At 36.3% G+C, this 26,046-nt stretch overlaps 1 protein-coding gene across 5 annotated transcripts in view; it reads right to left on the bottom strand.

The window, feature by feature from the left end:
* LOC117703140 (uncharacterized) overlaps positions 1 to 26,046 on the bottom strand; it is a 135,423-nt gene that overhangs the window by 20,745 nt on the left and 88,632 nt on the right. For all 5 annotated transcript variants that reach the window (XM_076928856.1, XM_076928857.1, XM_076928859.1 and 2 more), the window contains exons 56-66: positions 25,910 to 26,006; positions 23,835 to 23,902; positions 23,173 to 23,269; positions 22,508 to 22,578; positions 20,486 to 20,579; positions 18,573 to 18,643; positions 17,064 to 17,275; positions 7,727 to 7,760; positions 7,337 to 7,457; positions 2,766 to 2,976; positions 1,790 to 1,961 (exon numbers count right to left, since the gene is read on the bottom strand). In XM_076928856.1, the coding sequence (XP_076784971.1) occupies positions 1,790 to 1,961; positions 2,766 to 2,976; positions 7,337 to 7,457; positions 7,727 to 7,760; positions 17,064 to 17,275; positions 18,573 to 18,643; positions 20,486 to 20,579; positions 22,508 to 22,578; positions 23,173 to 23,269; positions 23,835 to 23,902; positions 25,910 to 26,006 (1,248 nt within the window). The remainder of the gene's footprint in view (positions 1 to 1,789; positions 1,962 to 2,765; positions 2,977 to 7,336; positions 7,458 to 7,726; positions 7,761 to 17,063; positions 17,276 to 18,572; positions 18,644 to 20,485; positions 20,580 to 22,507; positions 22,579 to 23,172; positions 23,270 to 23,834; positions 23,903 to 25,909; positions 26,007 to 26,046) is intronic.

The raw sequence follows: 26,046 nt of genomic DNA, 5'->3' as shown, positions 1-26,046 counted from the left end.
TCAGAAATTCATATGGCAAAGTTGGTGTTATAGGGAAAGCCAGAAGGGGTGCTTGTGGTGAGCATTTCTATTTTTATAGTCAAAGCACCCCTTCATTAACTAATTTAAAAATTTCACACATATGAATGGCAGAGCCAAACTAGTGAAATACACCAGTCTCCCACAGTGTCAGGGGCAGCTTTGCTTACCTGAAGGCCTAAAATCAGCCATAGGTCTAAGTCAGCCTGCTAACACAAAGTCTCGGGTCTCTGTGAAAAAAACCTTGAAACAGATGGCTAGAAGCTATGGTAAATAAGCAGTTTTAGTGGAAAGCTGCCAGGTCTCAGTCATAAACCTTGTAAATAAGTAACCTTGATGGATAATACCAACTTAGATAGGGACAAGTGAATCATAGGTGGAGTCAGAGTGACCTGTCCCCTGAAGCTTCACCCAGCTGATACTCTGTTCTGGAAGATATCTGTATTCCCCTTAAACACTTATGCTCCTGTGTCACCCCCTTCCCCCACATCCTGCCTTTTTGTGTATATAACCCCTGTGTGGAAAAATAAAAATTGTGATTTGATCAGCCTATAGACAGATCGCCATTCTTTTTGTCTTTGCCTGTATCCCCCCGCCCCCCAACTTTCTTTCAGGTGACCTCCCCGGACCCCTTTTTAATGCCCCACTGGACAGGACACCACTGGGTAACTGTGATGGTTTGAATATGCTTGGCCCAGGGAGTGGCAGTATTTGGAGGCATGGCCTTGTTGGAGTGGCTGTGGTCTTGTTGGAGTAGATGTGGCCTTATTGGAGTAGGCATGTCACTGTGGGCATGGGGTTTAAGACCCTACTCCTAGCTGCCTGGAAATCAGTCTTCTACTACCAGCCTTCAGATGAAGATGTTGAACTCTCAGCTCTGCCTGCACCGTGACTGCCTGGATGCTGCCATGTTTCTGCCTTGATGATAATGGACTGAACCTCTGACCCTGTAAGCCAGCCCCAATTAAATGTTGTCCTTATAAGAGTTGCCTTGGTCATGGTGTCTGTTCACAACAGTAAAACCCTAACTAAGATAAAAGTTGTTACCAGGGACTGGGGTATTGCTGTGATAAGCCTGGCCATGCTTTTGTTTGGAAGAATGTGGATTTTGGGACTTTTGATTTGGAAAGCGGTGGAATGCTTTAAATGGGGATTTATGGGTTATGCTAGTAGGAATATGGAAGACTTTGTTACTGAGAGTGATTTGAATTGTGTGGACCTGGCCCGAGAGGTTTCAGTGGAGAATTTCAATATGTTGCCTAGAGACTGTTCTTGTGATATTTTGGTGAAGAATGTGGCTACTTTTTGCCCTTGTCTGAAGATGGGAACAGTGGACAGTATACTCACATACATAAAATAAATAAATAAATCTTTAAAAAAATAAATGCCCATCATAGACTTTGTTCTCTGGTTAAGTCTCTAATTAAGTCCTTCCTTTCCTTCCTTCCTTCCTTCCTTCCTTCCTTCCTTCCTTCCTTCCTTCCTTCCTCTCTCTCTCTCTCTCTCTCTCTCTCTCTCTCTCTCTCTCTCTCTCTCTCTCTCTCTCTCTTTCTTTGCTTTTAGCTCATTTCCAGAACTGGGGTCGGTGGGGCAGAGTAGACACTTCAAGTTCCTGGGAGCGCAGGCTTACTACATTAATACAATGCTGAGAATTCCAAGCTGTCTGTTTCCTTGTCATGTTCTTATCCATAAAGGCTCCCTGCACTGAATTGAGTACCGATTATAAGTCACGTCACATTATTTAAACAGATGGAGAAGTAGGACATTTTACCTTAATTATATCATTTCTGAGGTGCCGCAGCTCCGTATCTTGTGCTCTAAGGTGCAGTTCCAGTTGTTGCTTTTCTCTTTTGTATTGTTGTTCCTCTTCAGCTAATTGTTTCTTCTCTTTTTCAGAGCAACCACCAGCATTTCTTTTTTGCACTTCTTGTTTTTCAGGTGATCTGCAAATTGGACATGAGGACATTAAAATTTCATTTTGGTAAAGAGTAAGTTCATTTTATTATCCTACATGATTTTATATTATGTAGGATAATAAAATCTCTGCTTTCACAATTCAATCTCTAAAAAACACATATGGACTAGAAGGGGCATAATTAAGGACTATTCAAGGAATTGATCAGTCTCTGTTACTAGCAAGTCTGTGACTATAGAAAAGGATCTTTTAAATTATTTAGAAAAGTGAAAAGTTGAAAAGTGCACATTCTTGTTGCTGCTGCTAAATTATTGCCTTTTAAAAATACTAATAATGTGATATTAGAATTAACAGAAAAATGAAGCTTCTCATTGCTGCTTTGGATAAAAATGGTAGTGAAAAAATGACTTGTTGCTTCTTCAAAGGCACCATGTGCTATACAAATAAAATCTCTCTCTCTCTCTCTCTCTCTCTCTCTCTCTCTCTCACACACACACACACACACACACACACAGAGAGAGAGAGAGAGAGAGAGAGAGAGAGAGAGAGAGAGAGAAGACAAGATGAGAGAAATAAGTTAAACGGCTGACAATGGGAAAGGAAGATGTGATTTGCAAAGGACACAATCCTATATTCCAGTGTAATTCTAAAATTAAATACCAACCCTGAAATCATTCAACCAACAAATGGGCTAATGAACTTAATAGACATTTCTCAAAATGGGAAACATGTAAGAATTCCACAAGAAAATGCAGCACTTAAATATTTCCCGAAAAAATCTGTAGTCTGCCCCGACTGCTCATTCACACTTCCGCAGTGGGAGCAACCATACCCCACATCAATGAGATCTAGTTCCTGCTCTTCCTTTTTGCATTTGAGCTGTTTTGCTTTTTCTGTTTTTCGTGGCTTCTTCATTACTTTGCTCCCTTGGTTTCTCTTCTTCTTACTTTTTTTGATAAGCAATTCTGAGTGACTTTGGTTACATTCTATTAACATTTTATACGAACGAACTGTCTCCTGAATTTCCAGTGGTTTTCCAGAATCTGCATCAGGAAAGAGTGGATATAAATTAAACACATGGGCACATTCTGTATACACAGGCTTGTACCTTTTCTTATTTTGTCATTCGTGGTAAATGACGGCAGACTGAGTGCCTACAGTCTGGAGTGTATTATACTAAGATTTTTTTTGCTTTGAATTAACTGCTTTTATTTAGCTTAAATCTGGTAGAAAAGACGAAATAAGATGACCATTTAGATATATGAATTTAGATATATACCAAAGTAGAGTCCTAGGGTTCCATAGAATATCTTTTTCTACTGTACACAGAAAGATTTTCCATAGGAAGAGACTGCCCTACTAGGAATCAAAAGGATGAATAATAAACATCTGATCAGAAGGGGAAGAGCATCCTAGAGAATCTAGACAGTGGGCTGGGCTTTGCTGAAATTCCTATCTAGGCAAGGAGGAGAAATAGACTCTGACCTGTGATACTCTTACATGCAACCATAAAATACTACAAAGAATGTAAGGGCTGGGAGATAAGGGATAGGGCTGGGACATGACATGCCCACTGCAGTCAGTAACTCACAGCAGTTATGGTTACCTGCAGAGACTTCCACAAGACTGAGCTAGGCAGCATTCTATCATGGATGAAGAAGAGTCGTATGTGCCCATTGTTTTCTGAGGAGCTCCTGGCAGTTAATGGTCGCTGGAGGAAGGGAGGGACTATGTTTTTTCCTGCAAGGGTATAGCCACTAGAATATTGCCCTGTACTCCAGTAAACAACCCACATCCATGCTCACTCAAGCAAACCTAGTTAGAATGAAGTAGGCCTTATAAAAAGGAACATAGAAAGGAAACTTGCTGGGGAGAAGGGATCCAGAGAAAGTGGGAGAGTCATAAAGGAGGATAGAAGAAGGTGTACAAAATCAAAATATGCTACACACATGCAAAAAGTAGTCAAAGAAGACATAAAAATATTGAGAAAGTGAAAACTAATGTATACCAAATAAATGATGGGATGGTGTGCTTCAGGCATGGATAATACTTATCTTTGACAGGTAAATAGTTCTTCTCTGCTAATGTCTAGATTCCATGGCATGAGAGGTTATTCAGGCCAATGCATAAGAAAAAAACTGGTGTAGGCAAACAGTTTGCTCATAGAAGAGTGAAACTTGATCTTCATCTCTCATCCTGCACAACACTCAACTCCAAATGGGTCAGAGACCTCAACATAACATCTGGCACTCTGAATCAGATACAGGCAAAAGTAGGGACTGTGCTTGAGCTTATTGGCATAGAAAGGAATTTCTGAACAGGAGCCTGATAGCTCAGGACTTAAAACCAAAAATTAATAAAACTAAAGTTTCCATATAGTAAAGAACACTACCACTTCAGCAAAGAGGGTGCTTACAGAATGAAAAAAAAATTATTAACCAGGTACACACACACACACACACACACACACACACACACACACACATCACATATGATTAGTACCTAGAATATACAAAGAACTAAAAAAAAAAAAATCAAGAAAACAACCCAAGTGAAAAGCAAGACATGGGGCTGGGGAGATGGGTCAGTGGTTATGATATGTGCTGCTCTTTCAAGGGTCTCAGATTTGAGTCCCAGCACCCATAAAGCAGCTAACAACCATGTGTAACTCCAGTCCAGGCCACCTAGTACCTTTTTCTGGCCATGCATAAATATGGGACACAGCCATATAGTCAAAAAAAGACACTGACACACATAAAATAAAAGTTTAATAGAAATGAGTTCTCAAAAGATGAAATACAGAAGACCAGTAAACATTTTTAAATGTTTAACATAATTAACCATCAGGGAAGTATATGTTAAGACTACCTTGAGATTTCATCTTACTTCACTTAGAATAGCAACAACAACAACAAGTGCTGGCATGGATGTGGAAGAAGAGAACACTTATTTACTCCTGAGATGAATGCAAACCAGTGTAGCCACTATGCAAATCAGTGTGGAAGTTCCTCAAAAAAATCCCACATGATTCAGCTGTACCATATACTATATATCATATATCATATATCATATATCATAATACCATATACTATTATAGAGTATCAAAAATGTTCACTGATGTTTTATTCCAAATTAATGGATAATCAAAATGAGTTAAATGGAATATTATTCAACTATTAAGAAAAACAAAATCATGCAATTTATAGGACAACGGAATGAGTTGGAAACAATCACTCTTGAGTGAAGTAACCCAGGCTTACAAATACCACTTGTTTTCTCCCACTCAAGAATATGGCTTCACAGCTTTAAATAGGTGTGTTTCATTTGGAATGCCTAAAGAAGTCAGGAAATTATGGAAAAGCATAGTAGGTAGAGAGGCCTTCAAGGTGGGCAGAAAGAAAGTTGAGGTATCAAGGTTTAAAGAGGATTAGTGAAACAGGAATGGTTAAATTGAGATGGGGTGTGGTAGGCCAGGGTAGCTAATACAAACACTATAGACATTATTAAAACTTCCTATGAAAATATTTACTACTGTAGAAGCTTACACACATGAGAGAGAGAGAGAGAGAGAGAGAGAGAGAGAGAGAGAGAGAGAGAGAGAGAGTGTGTGTTAAATGTAATTCCCCTTTAACAGAACAACTGTGCCCCTACTAGATTAGATACACTGCAGGTTAATAAATGTAAAGCTCCATGCTAGAAATTTAGTAACTTTTTTGGAATTGTTGGCCAGTGAAGTCCCATAGACCACAAAACATTACAAGTTATTGCCGATGCTGTGGTTGTCCTGCAGTATTTGACAGTAAAATCCTTTGCTGAAAACGCCATGAAGTTGAGTCATAGAACGTGGAGAAATTAAGCTATTACTGGCTGGAAGGTTAATCCCTACTGGCTAGCCTTCATTGTGCTGGAAGGTACTGTGCTTGTTTCCATAGGAGAAAAATAATTTTAGCCATCTGTGAATCCTGAGAGCTAAAGCTAACACCTGACCTAGTAAGATATGATCAGTGGTGCAATAGTTACACAAACACCATAGGAGTAACTAATCACTCTCCAATTGGATTTAAGCCTTATTCCACAAGATGAAACCCAGATCTGGTACCATTTCTGGACTAAGAACCTACAGCTAGAAATTCAGAGGCCTTAGTGGCGAGCCTACTATCACTCTGCTAACTGAACATAGTATTAAATCTACTCATAAAGAAGGGTGAAACCCGGACACCTGAGATCTCTCAGACACTGAGCCACCAACCAGGCAGCAGACACTAGCTGGTATGAGTCCCCCAATTCATATACAGCAGAAGACTGTCTGGTCTGGCCTCAGTGAGAAAAGAGTTGCCTAACCCTTTAGCGACTTGAGGCCCCAGGGCATGGAGAGGCTTGGTGAGGGGTGGGGAGTGGGGTGAGGTGGGACTGGGGATATCCTCCTGGAGACAGGGGGAGGTGGAGTGGGATAAGGAACTGTCAGAGGGCAGAACTGAAGGGGGATAATGACTGGGTTGTAAAAGAATAGAAGGAATAATAAAAAAGAACTTATCATTATACCTATAGATTCTCCCTGTTTTGGACAGAATTATAAGGGTGAATAAAAATGAGTGCAGAAATACGTTGGAAAATGTGTTAACTGATTTCAAGTTGCATATGTTGTGGCTGTAGACAAATCAGCTACAGAGAAAATGTAGCAATTAAAAAAAACATTTTGTTGTTTTGTTTGTTTTGTTGTTTGTTTTGTTCTTTTGAGACAGAATTTCTCTGTGTATCCCTGGCTGTCCTGGTGCTTGCTCTGTAAACCAGGCCTCCGGAGTGCTGGGATTAAAAGCTTGTGCCCAGCACTGCCCAGGAAAATGTGGCAGTTGTTAATAAACAATCAATTTTCTCACTGCAAAGCTAGAAATTGAAGAGGACATCAGAAGAGAATGCTCATACTCACAGGATATTAGAATTTATATTACAAAGCTGATATATGTCTGGTAATGATAATAAAGTAGTACAATCTTTTTCAAAACCTCAATGAAATTTTTTAACAGGATGAGAGAGAAAAAAGGTTAGAATTCAGAAGGAATTCAAATAGCCATGGTAATCTCATGGAGCCCTGCGGAGGCTGATTTAAAGCTACAGAGCCATGGTAACAAGGACAGCAAGGCACCAGCACAGCAGGACACACTAGCAAATGGACCCAACCTCCTATAGACTTGTTACTTCTAACAGTTTTCAAAACTGTGACTTAGTGAGAAGCCAACCTCTTCAAAAATGTGCAGGGAAAATAGCATGTTAACCTGCATCCCTACGTCTCACACTGCACGAAAGATATAACTAGATAAAAGTCCTCATGGACAGGCCAGACTCTGACTTTGAAACTTCCCTGGACACTGTACTACAGGCTTTACAATTATGCGGTGGCCTTACCTTTGTACTTCATTTGAAGTTGGTTAACTATCATCAATATATTGTCATAATCAGGCAAGTCATAATCCTCAGAGAATGATTCAGATAACTGGTCATCCATAGCAGCCACATACATCAGAGCCTGTAAAATAAAAAAATATATATAATATTGGAAAGTGCTCAATACTTATACTACATAGTAAATGTACCAGTATCCCACCTATCCGTCTTTTTATGATTACAATTTCTTATATTTGAAATTTTCAATATAAATTTCACCAGATAATGAAAAATTCTAGACCTTTTCACTTTAGTTTCTATCATGTATTTATTTCACCCAGATTTCATAATCATCATTTTATTTGTAAATTATTTTGAATGAGATACTGTTTTAAATTTACTTTACAATACCTTATTCTTTTCACCAGATGTTTTCTTATTCAGCCTAGAAAGAAGATAAAAGTTTCTGCTCAACATTTAAATATGAAAAGAACAGATAATACTGAAAACCATTATATTTATAGAAACACAAGCATTTGTTATTTCTCCTACTCAAAAATTCATAAACTATTTCAAATGTGATAAACTACAAGTGAGAGTCAGTAAAATAGAAAGTAACATTAAAAAACACATTTATTACTAAAACTATACAGATAATTAAACTCTGAGCAAACTTTCTGAGAGCAAATGGAACAAGAAAATAATGATATTACTAGTTTTATTTTATGAAAAGAAATATGTTGACTTTCATATTATCATTTTCTATAAAAATAAATCTTAATGAATGTTAACTCTAAGTGAAAAATAATATGTAAGTCCCCAAAGAAGGGAAATTGTCTTGCAGTGAAGATAGGAGTGAGCTTGGCTGGGACCTTCACTACAATCTAAATTCAGTTTAGTTCTCACAATGACTATATGAGGGAAATGACAGCATTTTATAAATGAAAGGGGTAGGTTAAGAAAGACCAAAGCACTTGACTAAGCACATATAGAATGTCAGTGGCAGACTCAATTCAAAACCAAGAATGCTGGCTACAGGTTTTTTATTACTTTGTGAACATTGTATCTGTCCTCAAATATTTCAGTTCAAATGATGGTATGTAGATTTAAACTATTATTATATTTCTGGTTATAAGTATTTTTCCTAATTAGAATTTTTAAAAAAAAAAGAAATGTGAAAACTAAATATATAGACAATTTTGGAAATTGACATTCAATAAACAAATGGTTTGTTTGTCTAAAGACATTTCTCAACTAGTGAATTTATCTATTCAACTAGTTACACCTGCAGTAAACAAATTCTTATGGTGTGCATGATGCATGCCAACAAAACTGTTAATAAAAGTAAATAAAGTTAAATAAATAAATAAAGTAAAAAATGAAGTAAATGAAGAAAAAAGTAAATAAAGTTAAATAAAATAAAAAATAAAGTAAAAAGTAAATAGAAGTAAAATAGTTTTAAAAAAGTTAAAACTAAATACTTTAGAACCTCATAATCCAAAAGCAATGACTCATGCTACATTATTTTGTTCTAATCTTCTATTTTGTATAAGTCCTCCATTTTTCTGCAGAAAATACACAGCTATTAGATTGATATAGCTGATATTTTTCAGTATCCAATAAAATGGTAGATATATAGCTATGATAGTTATGGCAAAAGAAAAAGGAATTATTAAAATATATTTGCTATGACTCATGCATCTGCATGTTTTTATTACATAAAGATTTTAAAATAGTGAGATAGTTTTTTTTAATTGGATATTTTATTTATTTACAGTTGTCATCCCCTTTCCCCATTTCCCCTCCCTAGAGCCCCCTATCCTGTACCCCCTCTTTCTTTATGCTTTTATACCATTTTGATTACATGCATGTAATAATAAGGTCAGTTCTAGGTTGAGGGTCTAGCAATACAATAGATATAAATAGTTTAGGAATAAGCAATACAATAAACGCAAATAGTCAAAGAAAAAGCAAGGCATTAAACCAAGTTATGTGAACACTCCCATGATCACTGTTTCTAAAGGTTTATCAGGATGACCAAAGTATCTGAGCCTACTTCCCTATCTTAGCCCAAGGTCATTTTCATGTCTGAAGCCTACTTCCTTGTTCTAGTTTAAAATTTAGAATCCTGTCTGAAATTACTTTTTTGTTCTGGCCTAATATTTAGATTCCTTGTGGGGAGCCGACTGAATGTGGGTATCATCCTTGCAGCTATCTTGAGCCATATACTCGGATAAGAGACTTCATTACAATAGCCTAAAACAGCTGAGCACACTCTGATAACATCTTGTTTTAGATACCCAGGATCTTCCCTTGGGTGTGTGAGACTTAAAACTGTGATTTAGAGCCGAGATGTAAGGGCATGACTGACTTAGAGATCAGATTTAGAGATAAGACCTAAGGGTGTGACTTAAGGGCATGGCTTAGAAGTGAGACATTTAAAAGGCTAGAGGCAGACAGACGAGTACAGTATAACTTGGAGTAGAAATTAGGCATTGAGGAAGAAGACACTTAGACTAGAGAACTCGGAAGAAAGATTATTAGACATTAGGCATTTAGCACTTGGAAGAAGTAACTTGGAACTTGGAGGCACTAGGGACTAGGAACTAGGGACTAGGAACTCAAGACTTGGGACTTGGACTAGGAAGAGAGACTGAAGAATAAACACTCTGTCTGGTCTCCATTCTTCGAGTCCGTGCCCACTCTCTCTCTCTTGCTGAACCCTGACCTGAGGACCAGAGCAGCCTGAGGCAGTATGGGCTCTAACAGTTTAGCCCCCAAGGCTTTTGGCAGTGCGGGTTCCAACACTGACAGAGTGGTCCGCAACATTTTTGGCCCGCAAACGTGGGGCAGCTCAGGCCGCAACAATTCCTGCCTGAGATTACTTCTTTGTTGTAGCCTACAATTTAGACTCCTACCTGAAATTATTTCTTTGTTCTAGTCTAATGTCAGATTCCTGCTTGAAGCCTACTTCCTTGTCCTTGGCCAATGTTATATTCCTGTCAAGCAGCCCCTTTCCTTGCCTTTGGCCCATGTCAGCTTCTTGCCAAGCAGCCCCAAAGGCTCTCCACCTCTCCCGCCCTTTTATTTCATTAACAAGATTGAGCCTGTCTAGGTCATTCTGACAAGAATGCCTTCCTTACCCATCATGGAATATGCATTATCAAAGGCATTGCACTACTGTCTTAGGTTGATAAGGCTCGGTGGAGAATCTTACCTGTCCTTGGCTTGCCAGCCTGGTAATTTAATAATTTTGTCCGGGGGTCCTTTTTCAGGTTTAAGCCATGTACTTTGACTAACAACATGTTGATGTTGTTAAAGATAAGCTTCAACACAATGGGCAGGAATAAAAGTATTCCCAGGACAAGAAGGGCTAGCCTGACCAAGCAATATATGCCATTCCTGAGGTTTGTCCAAAATAGAACTATTGGGCTCAGGTCATGGATAATTTTATTGGGATTATCTGCAGCATCAAAGGTCAACAGAGCAGCATTCTTTAAATTCATAATCTCATTATGCAAAGTTAACACACCCAGAGAGGTGTTAAGATTATGCTAAATATCCTACAGGTGTCTTTAAACCTTTTTAAAATTATAATGACAATCATTGTGAATTTCAAAAGTAACACTACTCCAATAATATTTGTCATGACACTTGGGATGGCTCCTAACTCTTGAACCCTGAACCTCCTTCAGATAATTTGAATGGGTTATAGAGCATCATTCATTGTTCCAGATACCTATATAAATCCTTTTGTATACTCAATACATTAGTAACATCTTTTGCTAGATGGTTAACAAAAATAGTTGTCTTAACTCCTTGTGTCAATGCTATTGCAGAAGCAGTGGTGCTAGCAATTAATGGAATTAAAGCTGTTATACCAGCAATAATCAAGCCTGCTACCCTCTTGCTTCTGCTTAAAGCCTAACTCACTTCTTCCAGCACTTTCAAGCTTTTTTCAGAGAATCAAGGTTTTCTAATACTCAGGGCAGTGAGACAAAAGCTGGTTGATAGACCCCTGTAACAGACATGCCAGGTTTCAACACACTAATATAATTGGAAATTATACAGTCAATGCAACTTACAATAAATGCTGTAGAAGAGACAAAACCAATTTTAGCTTGACAATTAAAAGATCCTTAAAACATACAGTAACCCTTGTTTGAAATCCAGATCCTGTCCCAACATTATCTCTTGCTATCCTAACATCATAGAAAGCTACAGTTAGCTTCCAAATATGTTCCTGACAAAGTCCAGATCCAGTCTTCCAACATTAGACTGTGATTTCCCATATTGGATTGATTTCTAGACCAGTACATGATTGAGTCCTAATAGCTTGGCATCTTTAAGAAGAATACAAGAGACATAGTTTCTCTTTTCAATTCCCTATTCCACAAGGTCTAAAAACTCGAGGCAAGGCAGCTTGTCCCATCTGGGATATAGTCAAGCAAAGGTGGGTCAGAAACATATGTCCAATATAGCTCCCCAGCCACCCTTATCAGGGTACTAAACAAGCTCACAGGTTGGCGTCATTCTTTGTCTCAGCAACAGTATGTCTCACCAATGTTTTTAAAGTTTCATGGGCCTCTTCCACAATACCTTGTCCTTGAGGATTATACAAAATCCCCATAATAAATTATTGACAAAAAGTCTAGACTGTTCAACTACAATTGCCATACCCATTATCTGTTTTTTTAATTGGATATTTTATTTATTTACCTGTCAATGTTATTTCCTCTTCCATTCACCCCCAAACCTTTTACCCCATCCCCTCTCCTCCTATTACTATTTAACTGAAGGTGTGCTCCAACCATCCTCCCATTCCCACCGCCCTGCTCTTGAATTCCCCAACACTAGGGAATCCAAATTTTCAGGCACCAAGGCTGTCCACTTCCACTGATGCTAGGCAAGGCCACCCTCAACTACCTATACAGGTGGAGCCATGAGTTCCTCCTTTTGTGTTCTCAGACTGGAGATTTTAGAGTGGCTGCTCCAGCTTGTTTCTTAGGATCGTTTGCTTGAAAAATTGTTTTCCAGCCTTTTACTGTAAGGTAGAGTCTGTCTTTGTCACTGAGGTTGGTTTCCTGTATGCAGCAAAATGCTGGGTCCTGTTTACATATCCAGTCCGTTAGCCTATGTCTTTTAATTGGGGAATTGATTTTTATTTGATGTTAAGATGTATTAAGGAAAAGTGGTTGTTGCTTCCTGTTATTTTTTTATTAGAGGTGGAATTATATTTGGGTGGCTATCTTCTTTTGGATTTGTTGGAAGAGGATTATGTTCTTGATCTTTCTAAGGTATAATTTCCATCCTTGTATTGGAGCTTTCCTGCTATTATCCTTTGTAGTGCTGGGTTTGTGAAAAGATATTGTGTAAATTTGGTTTTGTTGTGGAATATCTTGGTTTCTCCATCTATGGTAATTGAGAATTTTGCTGGGTATAGTAGCCTGGGCTGGCATTTGTGTTCTCTTAGGGTCTGTATGACATCTGTCCAGGATCTTCTAGGTTTTATAGTATCTGGTGAGAAGTCTGGTGTAATTCTGATAGGTCTGTTTTTATATGTTACTTGGCCTTTTCCCCTTATTGCATTTAATATTCTTTCTTTGTTTGTGTACTTGGTGTTTTGATTGTTATGTGACAGGAGGTATTTCTTTTCTGGTCTAGTCTATTTGGCGTACTATAGGCTTCTTGTATGTTTATGGGCATTTTTTTTTTTTTTTTTTTTTTTTTTTTTTAGGTTAGGGAAGTTTTCTTCTATAATTTTGTTGAAGATATTTATTGGCCCTTTAAGTTGGGAATCTTCACTCTCATTTATACCTATAATCCTTAGGTTTGGTCTTCTCATTGTGTCCTGGATTTCCTGGATATTTTGTGTTAAGAACTTTTTGCATTTTCTTTGACAGTTGTGTCAATATTTTCTATGGTATCTTCTGCACCTGAGATTCTCTCTTCTATCTTTTGTGTTCTATTGATGATGCTTGTGTCTATGACTCCTGATCTCTTTTCTAGGTTTTCTATCTTCAGGGTAGTCTCCCTTTGTGATTTCTTGATTGTTTTTACTTCCATTTTTATGTCCTGGATGGTTTTGTTCAATTCCTTCACCTGTTTGGTTGTGTTCTCTTGTAATTCTTTAAGGGATTTTTGTGTTTCCCCTTTAAGGGCTTCTACCTGTTTACCTGTGTTCTCCTCAAATTCTTTGAGAGTGTTATTTATGTCCTTCTTAAAGTCCTCTATCATCATCATTAGAAGTGATTTTACATCTGAATCTTGCTTTCCTAGTAATATGGGGAATTCAGGACTTTCTTGTGTAGGAGAACTAGGTTCTCATGATGCCAAGTACCCTGGGTTGCTGATGCTTATGTTCTTGCACTTGCCTTTTGCCATCTGTATCTCCTTAGTGCTACCTGCCCTGTCACTGACTGGAGTCTTTCCTTCCTATTATCTTGGTTGTATCAGTACTATGTGGGGTGGGTGTTACTACTGGGGTTAGAGATGGGGCCCAAGATCTGCTCAGTGCTCAGGCACAGACTGGAAAGAACCAGTGCTTCAGGCCAGGAGTGAATTCCTGGGTCCTAGTGGGTCCCAATTACTCCCTGTTTGGATCGGGTGTTGCTGTCTCCGTATCTAAGTTACTGCCTGGGTTAGAGCTCCTGGGAGGCCAGCTTCCTCTGGGTTTTGTGAGATTGGGGGTAGAGCTGCCGCCTGGGATCTGCTCAGTACTTGGGCCCAGATAGGAAGGAACCAGAGTGAGATAGTTTTAATTTTAGATTATCATATTAATGTACAGCTATATTGGTTTAATGCATTTCTGAGCCAATTCAGAATGAATAACTAGTTGCCACAAAATGTATACTAAACAGCATTTTAAAGTACTCTGCTATAAATCCTTAAAGGTAGCATGTAAAATCTTCTAATCTTTGGATATGAAGATCCAATTAAGCTCAGTAAAAATACTGTCTCAACTGGGTGATTTGCAGCAGCATGGAAACATAGCCTAAAAATTTCCATTAGAGGTGAAAAAGGAACTGTAGAGGCTGGAGAGATGGCTCATCAGTTAAGAATAGATAATAATCTTTCAGAGGATCAGACTTTGGTTCCCAGCACCCATATCAGGGCGCTCACAACTATCTGTAACTACCTCTCTACAAGGTCTGACCTCAAGTGCCTATACTCATAATACACACTCCTAACAGATACACACACTTAATTAGACTAATAAAACCTATTAAAAATGGCTCAGTGGTTTAAAGTACATGCTGCTCTTGCACAGGACCTGAGTTTAATACTCAGCACCATGTCAGGCAGCTCACAACTGTTTGTAACTCCAGTTCCAGGTGATCTGATGCTGATGCCCCTCTGACAACTTTTATACACACACACACACACACACACACACACTAGTTAAAAGTTAAAAAGAAAATGTTGTTTTAAAGACACTTCATTAAGTTTCAGCTTTTGTAGTTTTTCTCTCTTTCCTTTATTACTGTTACCTTTAACAGTAAAAATTCTCTAGCGTGGGAACACCAACTTGTACAGAGTTCCATAGTATGTCAGCTTTCCCACTCTTATGAAATTCCTACAGAAAGAAACTTTAGAAAGGAAAGGTTTATTTTGGTCACTGTTGAGCCTGTGGTTTATCACAGAAGAAAAAGTGTAAGGCAGGAATATGACGTGTGCAGGTGGTCACCTGACATTCACATTCGGTATTTTTCTTACAGTATTTTTCCTTAAAATCTTTTCATTATTTGTAACTATGCCATATCTGTGGTTCTGTGTACATGCCTGAGGATCCCAAAGACATTATTTATTGATTCATTCATAAAAATGCAGTGTACTTGGAGAATATTACAAACTGTTTCTATTTTTATTTGCCTTTAAACTAAAATGCAAGAAATACTAGCCCCACACAAGGAAAGGTCAATAAGCACCAAGTTCAAAACACAAATGATAAAGGTATTATAAATCAATGTGACATTTGAGTAAAAGTATGTCTGAGCACAAGAAAGTCTACACACATAGAAAAGAGGAGCTGTTGAAAATCATATCGAAACAAACAGGACACACATAAACAAAATCCCGAGAAAGTGATTCTACTCAGGGAAGAAAATGGAAGCAGAAGTACATGCCTGCCACCTACATGTTTCCTATGAACTTACACCTGTTGAAAGTGGAGGACACTCTGAAACAAGAGGAAATTAGTGCTACACTAGGCTTGAACGCTGCACAAGAATGCCAGGGTTCACTGCTTATGAAAAATGGCATCAAGAAAACAGACTTAATAATTCAATCTGTGCTACATTTTTTGTGGTTTTGGCAACAAAACATATATACATATATATGTATATGTTTATATATGTATGTATGTATGATATGCATATATAACAATAATATTTATGAAGAAAGCATAAATTTGTGAAGTTGGGAGCAGTTGGAGAAGTTGGAACAGGGAGAAGGAGGGATGGAAGTAATGTAAATACAATAGTCATGTATAAACTCAAAAAAGCAAAAAGTTTAAATTAAAAACTGCGTCTAATTTTAGGGCACTTTCCTCTAAGCAACCATAAGTATTCAAAGTAATTATTTATATTAAATATGAATTCTATAGTAAGAATAAAAAGGAAAAGTGCATAACATGGGCTACATTTACAAAGAGAGCTTATTTTACATGTGTACAAAGACATTGTGAAAATATCATGTGCTTCATAACAAAATATGGTTACAAAGGGAGTTATATTAAACAGAAAATTCCCTGTATTAGCAGTATTTTGTAACTAGCCAAAAATGTTATCGATTTAGTCCCTGTTGGCTGAATTCAGCAATTTATTTGCTTGCAGTTTTTCTCTAAACTGTTTCTTGTGCTGCTGGGTATTTGAACCAAGGGCAGTCCCATGAGAGCTGAGCAGTGTACCACTGATCTATAGTCTAGCCCTTGAAAATGCTGTGATTTAAAATACAATTATTCATATTATTCAAGTGTTGTCTCTAACTGAGCTTTTGGACTGCAGCGACAGAGAATTTATGGCCAAGAAAGACTCAGATATTTACTATCTGGTTGTTTATAGAAAAAGCACCCCCTTGTGGTTTAGTGCATTGTGTAAGTTTCTTCCCTTATTGCTGTGATAAAAGTACCCAACAGAGAATACTTTGGGAAGGAAGGGATTAGTGTGGATCAAGGGCTCAAGGTAGCTCATGTTCTCCTCTTTATTCAGTCTAGAACTTTAGCCTATTGAACAATGTTGCCCATAGTAATGGTGGCTTTCTCCTCCTCAGGTAACTTAATGTGCATAATCATTCTCAAACAGGCCCATTGGGCTTTGTCTCTTTGTTATTATGCACGCATCCTGTCAAAGTAACAATTTAACTATGAGTACCACATCTCTTGTCAACCTGACACCCAAACATGTGACTGTTAAATTAGTATCTTTGTTCTAATACCAACCAAAGATTTCATTGTGGAAGTTAAACTGTGGATAACGGATAAAGAAACAGGGATACCTGCTAAAAATTTATCCATCAAAAAGTATTTGTCAACTCTAGTTAACAATACTGCACCAGAAATTACAGCCCTGCTATTTTCCTTCAAATACATCAGTTATCAGTATAATGAGAAACAATGGTATCTCATTATAGTCTTTTCATGTCAGTGCAAGGCTGAAAATTCTTAATAAAAGCATGAACACTGGGTCAAATGAGAATCAGATACTTCGGACAATAACAACAATACACTACTAAATATTACCACACTTACCCAACATGCTTTTTTTGTTCAACAGGAAATTGATGGTCCCGAGCCTTCCCACAATTCATTTGTTGGATGAATCCATTTCCGGTTTCAGAAGTAGCAGATGCATTATCACCATCACCACCACCACCACCATGAGCAGCAGCAGTGTTGCCAAAAGACAGCTTTTCCACTGTGTCCATCGTGGTGCTGAGTCCTGTCTTCCTTTTTTGCTTAAGCTGCAATGAAAGTTTGTTACTAAGAATACTGACAGTTTTTAATAAAATTGTTTACTTTGTTACTTAACTCAGTTCCATTTTCATAATTTTAATGAACAAGGCCTGCTTCTGTCTGTAATCCGGTACTGTCACTACAGTATTCTTCACGTCATAGTTTTCTTTGTAATTACTTTTTTCTATGTAAAATGTTCACTGTCTGTAAGACTCATCTGTGTAGAAAGACACACATGTCCCCTTTTATTTTCACCAGCAAGATTGCACATTAAAGTGTTGATTTAGAGACTGTGATATTGTGTGGTTCTCGTAACAAGTCATTGTATCAGGTGAAAAGCCTGGAGATGATCCAGGCATAAAGTACACGTTAATTTCCATGTACATTCTCCTCTAGTGGATGTGTGATCAGTTGCATAATATTTTCCATTTTAATTGTTCTTGTTTGATCAACAGTTTCTCATTTATGCTTGAGAAAGAGTTGGAAGTACAGATGTCACATCTGTCACAATTCTTACCTGGTTTTGGTTCCTGAGAGGTTTTCTTTTTGAAAGATGTAATTATGAACATTAATTTGATTTGATTCTTAAGCTTATTGTTAAGGTAATTTTTTAAAATACCAAATTTACAATTAATTTAAAATAAAATTAAGTTAGCCATTGAGTGATAATGGACATAAAAAATTAGGAAACTAATTGAAATTCATCTTCTAAGATTTATCCTTTATTTTATGTGCTCCCCAAAACACTGACAGGTACTTCAAACTAAAAAGAAATTTGCCATAGCCTGAGTCAGAATTAAGATATGAGCAGTGATCTTACCTCATTACAATTTTGTAATAAACTTAATTCATTGTGTGAAATTTACCAAAATTAGCACTCACCTTTAATCCCAAACAATGAAGGTAAAGTAAGTTTGTAGAAGGAAGCACTCATATTCAAAAGTGATGTCTGACTAAGTGGCAGACAAAGTGACATTGCAGATATTGAATGTCAATAGGAATCAATAAAATTTTACCTAATAGGAATTATTATCCAGACCACAAATACAACTTGCTATTGCTTTATTATGTAAGGAGGCATATACATGGGATACAAAGGTTCAACAGTTTCTACTCATTTTAAAGGAAAAACTTCATAAAATTTTGTATGAATATTCTAATTTCTATATACATTTCAGCATTTTCCAGTTGCATATTAAACATTATAAATTCTGCAGTGAACTATAAAATCGTATTCTACTTGGTCTATGCTGCATTATTAAACAAATACATTCAATGAGAATTTTGGATTAAAGAATTACACACCGATGGCTGGCTGTTCTCACTGCCATTTTCCCTGTTCTGGTCTCTGGATGTCACATAGAAGCTTGTTTTTTCTGAAAACCCAAGAATTTAAAACAAAGTATAAAGAGGGGTTCAATAAACAACAATCTTCATAACAACACAGAAGAGAAAGATGATGTAGTAGATGAAGGTACTTGCTGCCAGTACTGGTGACTGAGGACCAACACAGTGGAAGGAGGAATTGACTCCCTCAAGGTGTACTCATGTGTCCCTGTAACCCCCCTAAAATATAAATAAATAAATGGACCAATATGTATAAAATTAAAAATACAATATATAAATGTACAAATAAATATGTATAAAATTAAAATTAAAAATTTTATTTTTAAAAGAAATTGATTAAGACTTATCATTACTTGACTATTTATTCCCTTTTCTTGGGTATATATTTCCCAACAAATATTGGAAATTACCAAACCGATCAGTATTTTACTTGGACCAACTAGTTCAGAAATAGAATGATGTCAATGAACCAACCCTCAGAGACAACACTTTTAAATCCCACGGAAACATTCGAACTCACCCTGAACACCATTTTCTATCTTGGCCCTGATGCTTAAATAACCTGCATTTGACTCATCAGAAATCCTCTTTTTTCCCTCTTTTATCTATGACTATGATGCCCCCTCCATCCGAAAGCACTCTGTCCATGTTTCTGTAAAGCTTCTTTCTTCTCTTAAGACTCATCCATGGTGGGAAGTCATCACTGACTGTGGCAATTTTATTCCATTAGAGCAAGCACCTCTTTTGAATTCTTTACCACTTTATCAACTTTTATTTTAGTGTCACTCTGACACATGGAATTTAAACTAGTGTTGCATGCGTACTTCTTTCGTTCCTAGACAGGGGGAGGGGAGAGCCCTTAGTGTTCTTTCCATACACACGATCATGAATTTCTGTGGGGAGCCAGCAGAAGGTGGCTATCATCCATGCAGCCATCTTGAGCCATATACCCTGACAATAGACTTGATTACAATAGCCTACAACACCTGAGCACACTCTGATAACATCTTGTTTTAGATACCCAGGATTTTCCCTTGGGTGAGTGAGACTTAAAGGTGTGTGACTTAGGGCCATGACTTAGAGATCAGATTTAGAGACAAGGCCTAAGGGCATGACTTACAGGCATGACTTAGAGGCGTGGTTTAGAAGTGAGATATATAAAAGGCGAGAGGCAGACAGAAGAGTTCAGTACAACTTGGAGATAGTTATTAGGCATTAGGTAGAAGACACTTGGACTAGAGAACTCGGAAGAACTAGGGAGTAGGCATTAGGCACTTAGCACTTGGAACTTGGAACTTGGAGGCACTAGGGACTAAGAACTAGGGACTTGGAGAGAAGAAGAGAGACTGAAGAATAAACGGGATTGAATCACACTCTGTCTGGTCTCCATTCCTGGCCTCTGTCCTCACTCTCTCTCTTGCTGAACCCCGACCTGCAGACTGGAGCAGCTTGGGGCAGTGCGGGCTAACAAGTTATTCCCAAGGCTTTTGGCAGTGCGGGTTCCAACATTGACAGAGTGGTCCGCAACATTTTGGCCCCCAAACGTGGGGCAGAGCAGGCCTCGACAAATTTCTGCTTCATTTTCCTAGCACTCCTCGTACTTTGTGCATTTCTTATTAATTTTCCTTTTTGCACTGCTCTTTATTATGACTCAACACTGCTCAGATGCACAAGTATCTTAAAACAGGTTTAAAGTGGCATTCCCATTTGCAGCCTATGCTGAGCTTGATAGCAAGCTTATTACCATTTGAGTTTTATTTGAACTCTCTGTATACGTAATAAATAATTCTCATTGGCTCGTGGCATATACCAGGGCTCCCGACCTGAGTAATTACTCCACCAAATTGCTTTGAACTAAATAGAGTTCTGACCTTTCATTTGTCCATTTGCCACATTTTCTCCCCTCTGATCTGCAATCTTGAGTAAATGGACAACATCCTCCTGTGCAAGAGGCTCAGAGATGACCTGTTGAAATCATTTTAACAAGAAAGATTTTAATGAAGATCTCTCATGCATTACTGGAAAAGACAGCTTAGTTTCTTATTTCAAAGCAACAACACTAGAATATCATGGAGGATTATATTAAAACTCAAACTATTGAGTAGTGTGCCTCACAAGCTTGTCTATATCAAGATGGTTTATTTTCATGTAGCTATAGATTACTACATAAACCAAGCATGAAAGGCTGGTGGAATAATACTCTTGGATGGCATATGTCAACAATGAAGAGTTTTGGATATAAAATTATACATAGATTTTCTCTGGAAAATAGAATATTTAAAATGTAAATTTAAAAGATTTTAACATATATGTTATATATAACATAAAATATAACATATAAATTAACATAATTTAACATATATATGTTGGAGTGATATTTTTGTACATTGTGTTATGTAAGATGTATCTCTGTTCATCCTTGTCTTTCTAAGGTACATTCTGATTGGTTAAAATAAACAGCCTGTGGTCTATAGCAAAAGGCAGAATAGGAATGTGGGTCTTCCAGGTATAGAGAAGAACTCTGAGGAGACACGGAAAATTTGCTACCAAGACATGGATGAAGTTGGACATATAAAACTGAGGAGAGGTAACCAGCCATGCGACAGAACTTAAATTAGTATAAATAGGATAATTTAGTTATGAGAGAGTTGGAGCCAAGCCAAAGCTAAGGCCAAAAGCTACTAAATAAATATATAACTCTGTGTCATTATTTGGGAACTGGGTAAGGCATAGAAAGGTTCACAGTTACATGCGTGTGTATGGGTGTGTGTATGGCTGTGTATGTGTGTGTGTGTGTGTATGGGTGTGTTAATGGGTGTGTATGTGTATGTATAATAGAGACATATTAAAAATCTTTAAAATTTTTAAATCGTTTGACAGTTTTGTATATTAATCAACAAATATATTTTCTGTCTCTCATACTCCTTTCTCATTCCTCCGTATTCTCTTCCTTTTCTACTGAAACCCATATTCCAACATGTTTTCATGATGCTTTCCTTTCTTCTTCTGTGTGACCTGCTGACCTTAGTTAGAGTTACTTGCCTGAGTGTACGTGGGTAGTTGTTTACCCAGTATAAATAAATACATAAATAAATAAATCCTAAGCTACATCCAATGAAGCAAATGACACCCGTTTCTAAACAATTGTTAACTGACAATAATTTCATGTCTGTCATGGAGTTAATCAACCACTTTCTGATTGAATTTTGGCTCACTCCATAGGAAGACATTCATATCTGGTCTGTAAGCCTGGTCGAATCCATTGCTGGAAACATATGTTTTAGGGGAAACCTACTAATTTGCTAAGTGGTTATATTTTCAAATTGCCTTCTAAATATTTATGCTGATACCCATACAGAAGTGTTATACTGATTCTTCACCCAACAGACTTCTTACTCCAGTGGACAATAGCTAAATCAGAAACAAGAGTTTTGATACTGGTAGAGTGGTGGTCCCTAAATGGAACACCTATATAATCCCTCTCTCCACACCTCATCCTCCACAATAGAAAACATTAATGTTTTTTAAAATACACACTGATATCTTAACTATTGCTCATGTTATTGAATTTAAACACTAGGGACTCAAGTAATTTTCAGAAAGAAATTTGACAAGAAATGGAAAGATAATGTGTAGCCCTAAACTCATGAAGACTCTAAAAATACTTTAAGAATAATAATGGGCTAAAATATTTTGATTCTAAATATTGAAATATGATCAACTATCCTATAATATGATATGATATGTAATTTCATTTGCATATGTTATCTTGTTAAAACTACATTAAGACCTTCAATTTAAACTATTACATGTTATCTTGTTAAAACATACAAACTATTATATGTTATCTTGTTAAAACTACATTAAAACCTTCAATTTAAACTATTACATACCAATGACTGAACACTTTCATGGCTGTTACAGTTTCCTTCATCTTCTGTTGATGTCTCTTCATTGCATGGACCTGGTGACAAATGTACATATTTAAATAAAATAAATTACAACTAAATGGCAGATAAGATGAATATATTTTATTAAAATAAAAATAATTAAAGGTAGGTACAAGAACCATATTTTTATTTGTATAAGGTATAGGTTCAATTATACTTTATCGTTAGTTGATTTAATTTTTTACAAGATATTTTTTATTAGTTTTCAAAAGTATTAGATTAGAATGTCACTATACTAGAATTGAAATAGTTAAAATAATATAGGTTATGTGGAGATAATGTGGAATAACATCATGAATAAGTAGAAAAACAAACTTGGTTATGATGTGATAATATTTATTTCTATTCCTTTTCAAACTTTTTAAAAATTATTTTTAAGTTCTTATGTGTAAAATGTAAGATTTTATTTTCATTTATGTTTGTATGTGTATGACTGCCTGAGAGTATGCCAAGTGTGAGATGTCCCTGTGGAGGCTGGACATGGATGCAATTAATATCAATCCTTCTATGAATTTCTCCAAGTAAACATTATTGCCTACTGATATGTTTGATTCTCATGATTTGCATAAATATTATTTCAACAGTATTTATAAAAATATAGATCTTACCGCTCATTTCTGTGGTAGTCTTGTTTTGTCTTCTTTGATCCATAGTAACAGCTAAGCCAATCGCATCATGCTTCTGTGGAAGGTGCTCAGAGACAATCTTTTAAAATTAACATAAAAATAAGTAGTAAGACATATTTGAGTTCTTCATTTCAAAAGCAGCTGGCCTGGTTCATAAAAAAAGCATTGACCCCTATGCCGTTTAGCAAGAACCTCATATGCATTAACAAAACAAGGTCTAGCATTTGTCAATGGCTGCTTTTTTTTTTTTTTTTATGTAGAAAGCCAGAAGAAACATTTTTATAGAACAGTTACTGTCAACACATGTCGACTAGTAAAGAAATACTGAAGATTATTTATGCTGCAAATTTAAACATGAGAACACTGCACACACAATAGACACACAAAACACAAAATTTCAGTCTCACTTTAGAATTTAAATGAAAATATTTTAGCTCTTTATAATTCTTAGAGTTTTTATATATTTAAAACAGAATGGCAGCTTCATTCTGTTACCAAATATTTTTCTCAAAGTTAGTTAAATCTCAATATGTATAAACTCCATAATATGCTAAAGAGTTCAAATCAAAATAGACATTCCTGAGTATGTTTAACAAACAAAAAAAGCATAAAATGAGAACTCTCAAGTAAAATACTTAACGTACCAATGACTGAATTTCATGGCTGTCATGCTTTCTCTGTTCTTCTTGTAATCTCACTACTTCCTCTGGTTCTAATGACAAATGGATGCATTTAAGTATAAGTAACTGAAATATTGTGATAAGTTGACTATGTTCCAATAGAAAGCCACACATTCAAGAACAATTGGGCAGCATAAATTGGTCTTGACAGGTTTAAAAAATACACAAAGCTAGGTGGGTGGAGAAGAGGGTGGGTTTTTGGAAGGGTATGATGAGGAGGATGAATATGATCCAAACTCTTTGCTTCTCAAAGGAAATAATAAAATAGGTCCCTAAAGATTAATATGTTAAAATTGTCCATGGTCATACATAATAGACATAATGTGTGGTGGAAGAAGAAATAGTAGCAAGATATGCACATATAAGTTTACTTATGACAAAAGTTAAAAATCACAATATGGGCTTAAAATGAAGGACTGCTTATAAGAATATTCAGGACTGAAAACTGTTAATTCCTCATTAGAACAAATTGAATTATTAGTAAATAAATAAACATATAACATACTGTACCCAGTGACTCCCCAATCATCACTCATAAAACTGCATGAAATGAGATAAGAACTAAAATAGTAATATGTTCAACTTCACAAAATGTGCAATTCAATTTTCTGTGTTACAACTTTCTATATGAGTGTAACACAATTAAATAACTTGTTTGAAATCTTCTCTTCTTGAATGTAAGGAGCTCCTGATGAAGGATGAGGAGGGCTGGTGACAAAAGCACATTAGTAAACATGGACATTGTGTATGCATGAAATGTTGAAACAAATAGACTAGATAATTTGACATTATCTGTACATAGTATATTGATTGCTTACATCATCACAATAGAATGCATGTATCTACTAACTATAGATTTAGAATTATATAACCATTAAATAGCAAAGAGAATGCATATACAAAGTCCAAAATGGCTTTTTTTAGTCTTCTCATTTTATTTCAACTTTTTTGCTCCCTAGAAACAACTCAGAATCCAAATCAATAGGTATTCCTTTGGTTCTGATGTGCTTCAAATTATACAATGGATTTTAAAATATAGATCTCTGATAACTGCACTTCATAGTATGTGATTGGTTGAGAAGAAACCTCTGGAAGAGCCAAGGACAAATCCAGAGACTAAAATTTGATATATCGAAATATGAATTCTATCTTTATCCTCAATACATGATAATCAGATTTGAGTCTTTATGTTCAATATATGGTCTCATACATAATAATATCCCAATTTAACTTTCTTTGAATGTAATTTTTGTTCTTAAACCATGTTCTCTATTTTATTTATTCATTTTCCACTTTTTAAATCTAGTCTTCATTATCATATTTGTTACCTAAGGGGCAGGATAAATAATACATTTCTAAATGGATTTTTAAAATATGGCCATTGTGTACTTGACATGGTACAACTTCCCCTCTGGTTTTCTCTTTTCCGTTTTTCTTATTTTGGTCTATATGATATTATCCTAAAAATTAATCCTTGATGGGCATTGATTAATGCTCATATATGACTATTCACCCATGTTTCTATATAGCACAAGAAAATCAAACATCAGTCACCAGGATGGGATATTACAATGCTTCATATTTCCCCAAAGGCAAAAAATACAAGATGATGGGAAACATGTACATCTTCTTCCTGACAGCATTACATATTGGAAGGTCGATCATCTTCTCTGATTTTATAGTGCCATACTTCCATTTCCTCAGGAATTTCACTATTTTCATTGAATCAAATACACAGTTCTGTGTTTTCTTTTTTTTTCTGTCACTTGATAATTATTCTCATCATTCACTCCTTGTCCTCCCTATGCTTTGAGAAGCCTTACTGCTCTTCCAATGCTACAGCCTTGTAATTTACTAAGCAATTGAATTGCTTTAGTGATAGATTCCATTTTGCATTTGCAGAAAATGTGTTAAATATTATTCTTATGGCCATTTAATCTACTTTATGATAGAAATACACAAATATCTATATTCACTAGTATGGTCATGATTTATGTAACAATTTCTTCAAAAAGCTACACATAAAATCAAGATTTTACCGTTCATTTCTAAACTTGTATTATTTTCTCTTCTTTGATGCATAGTGTCAGCTAAGTGACCCAGATGCTCTCTTGTTGAAGGAAGTGCAGAAGCAATCTGTGAAAAAAATAATATTAAAAATTAGTTAAATATCCTT

Source organism: Arvicanthis niloticus, chromosome 2 (assembly GCF_011762505.2).
Source record: "Arvicanthis niloticus isolate mArvNil1 chromosome 2, mArvNil1.pat.X, whole genome shotgun sequence".
Classification (NCBI taxonomy): Eukaryota; Metazoa; Chordata; class Mammalia; order Rodentia; family Muridae; genus Arvicanthis; species Arvicanthis niloticus.
This window is presented reverse-complemented; position numbering and strand designations above follow the sequence as displayed.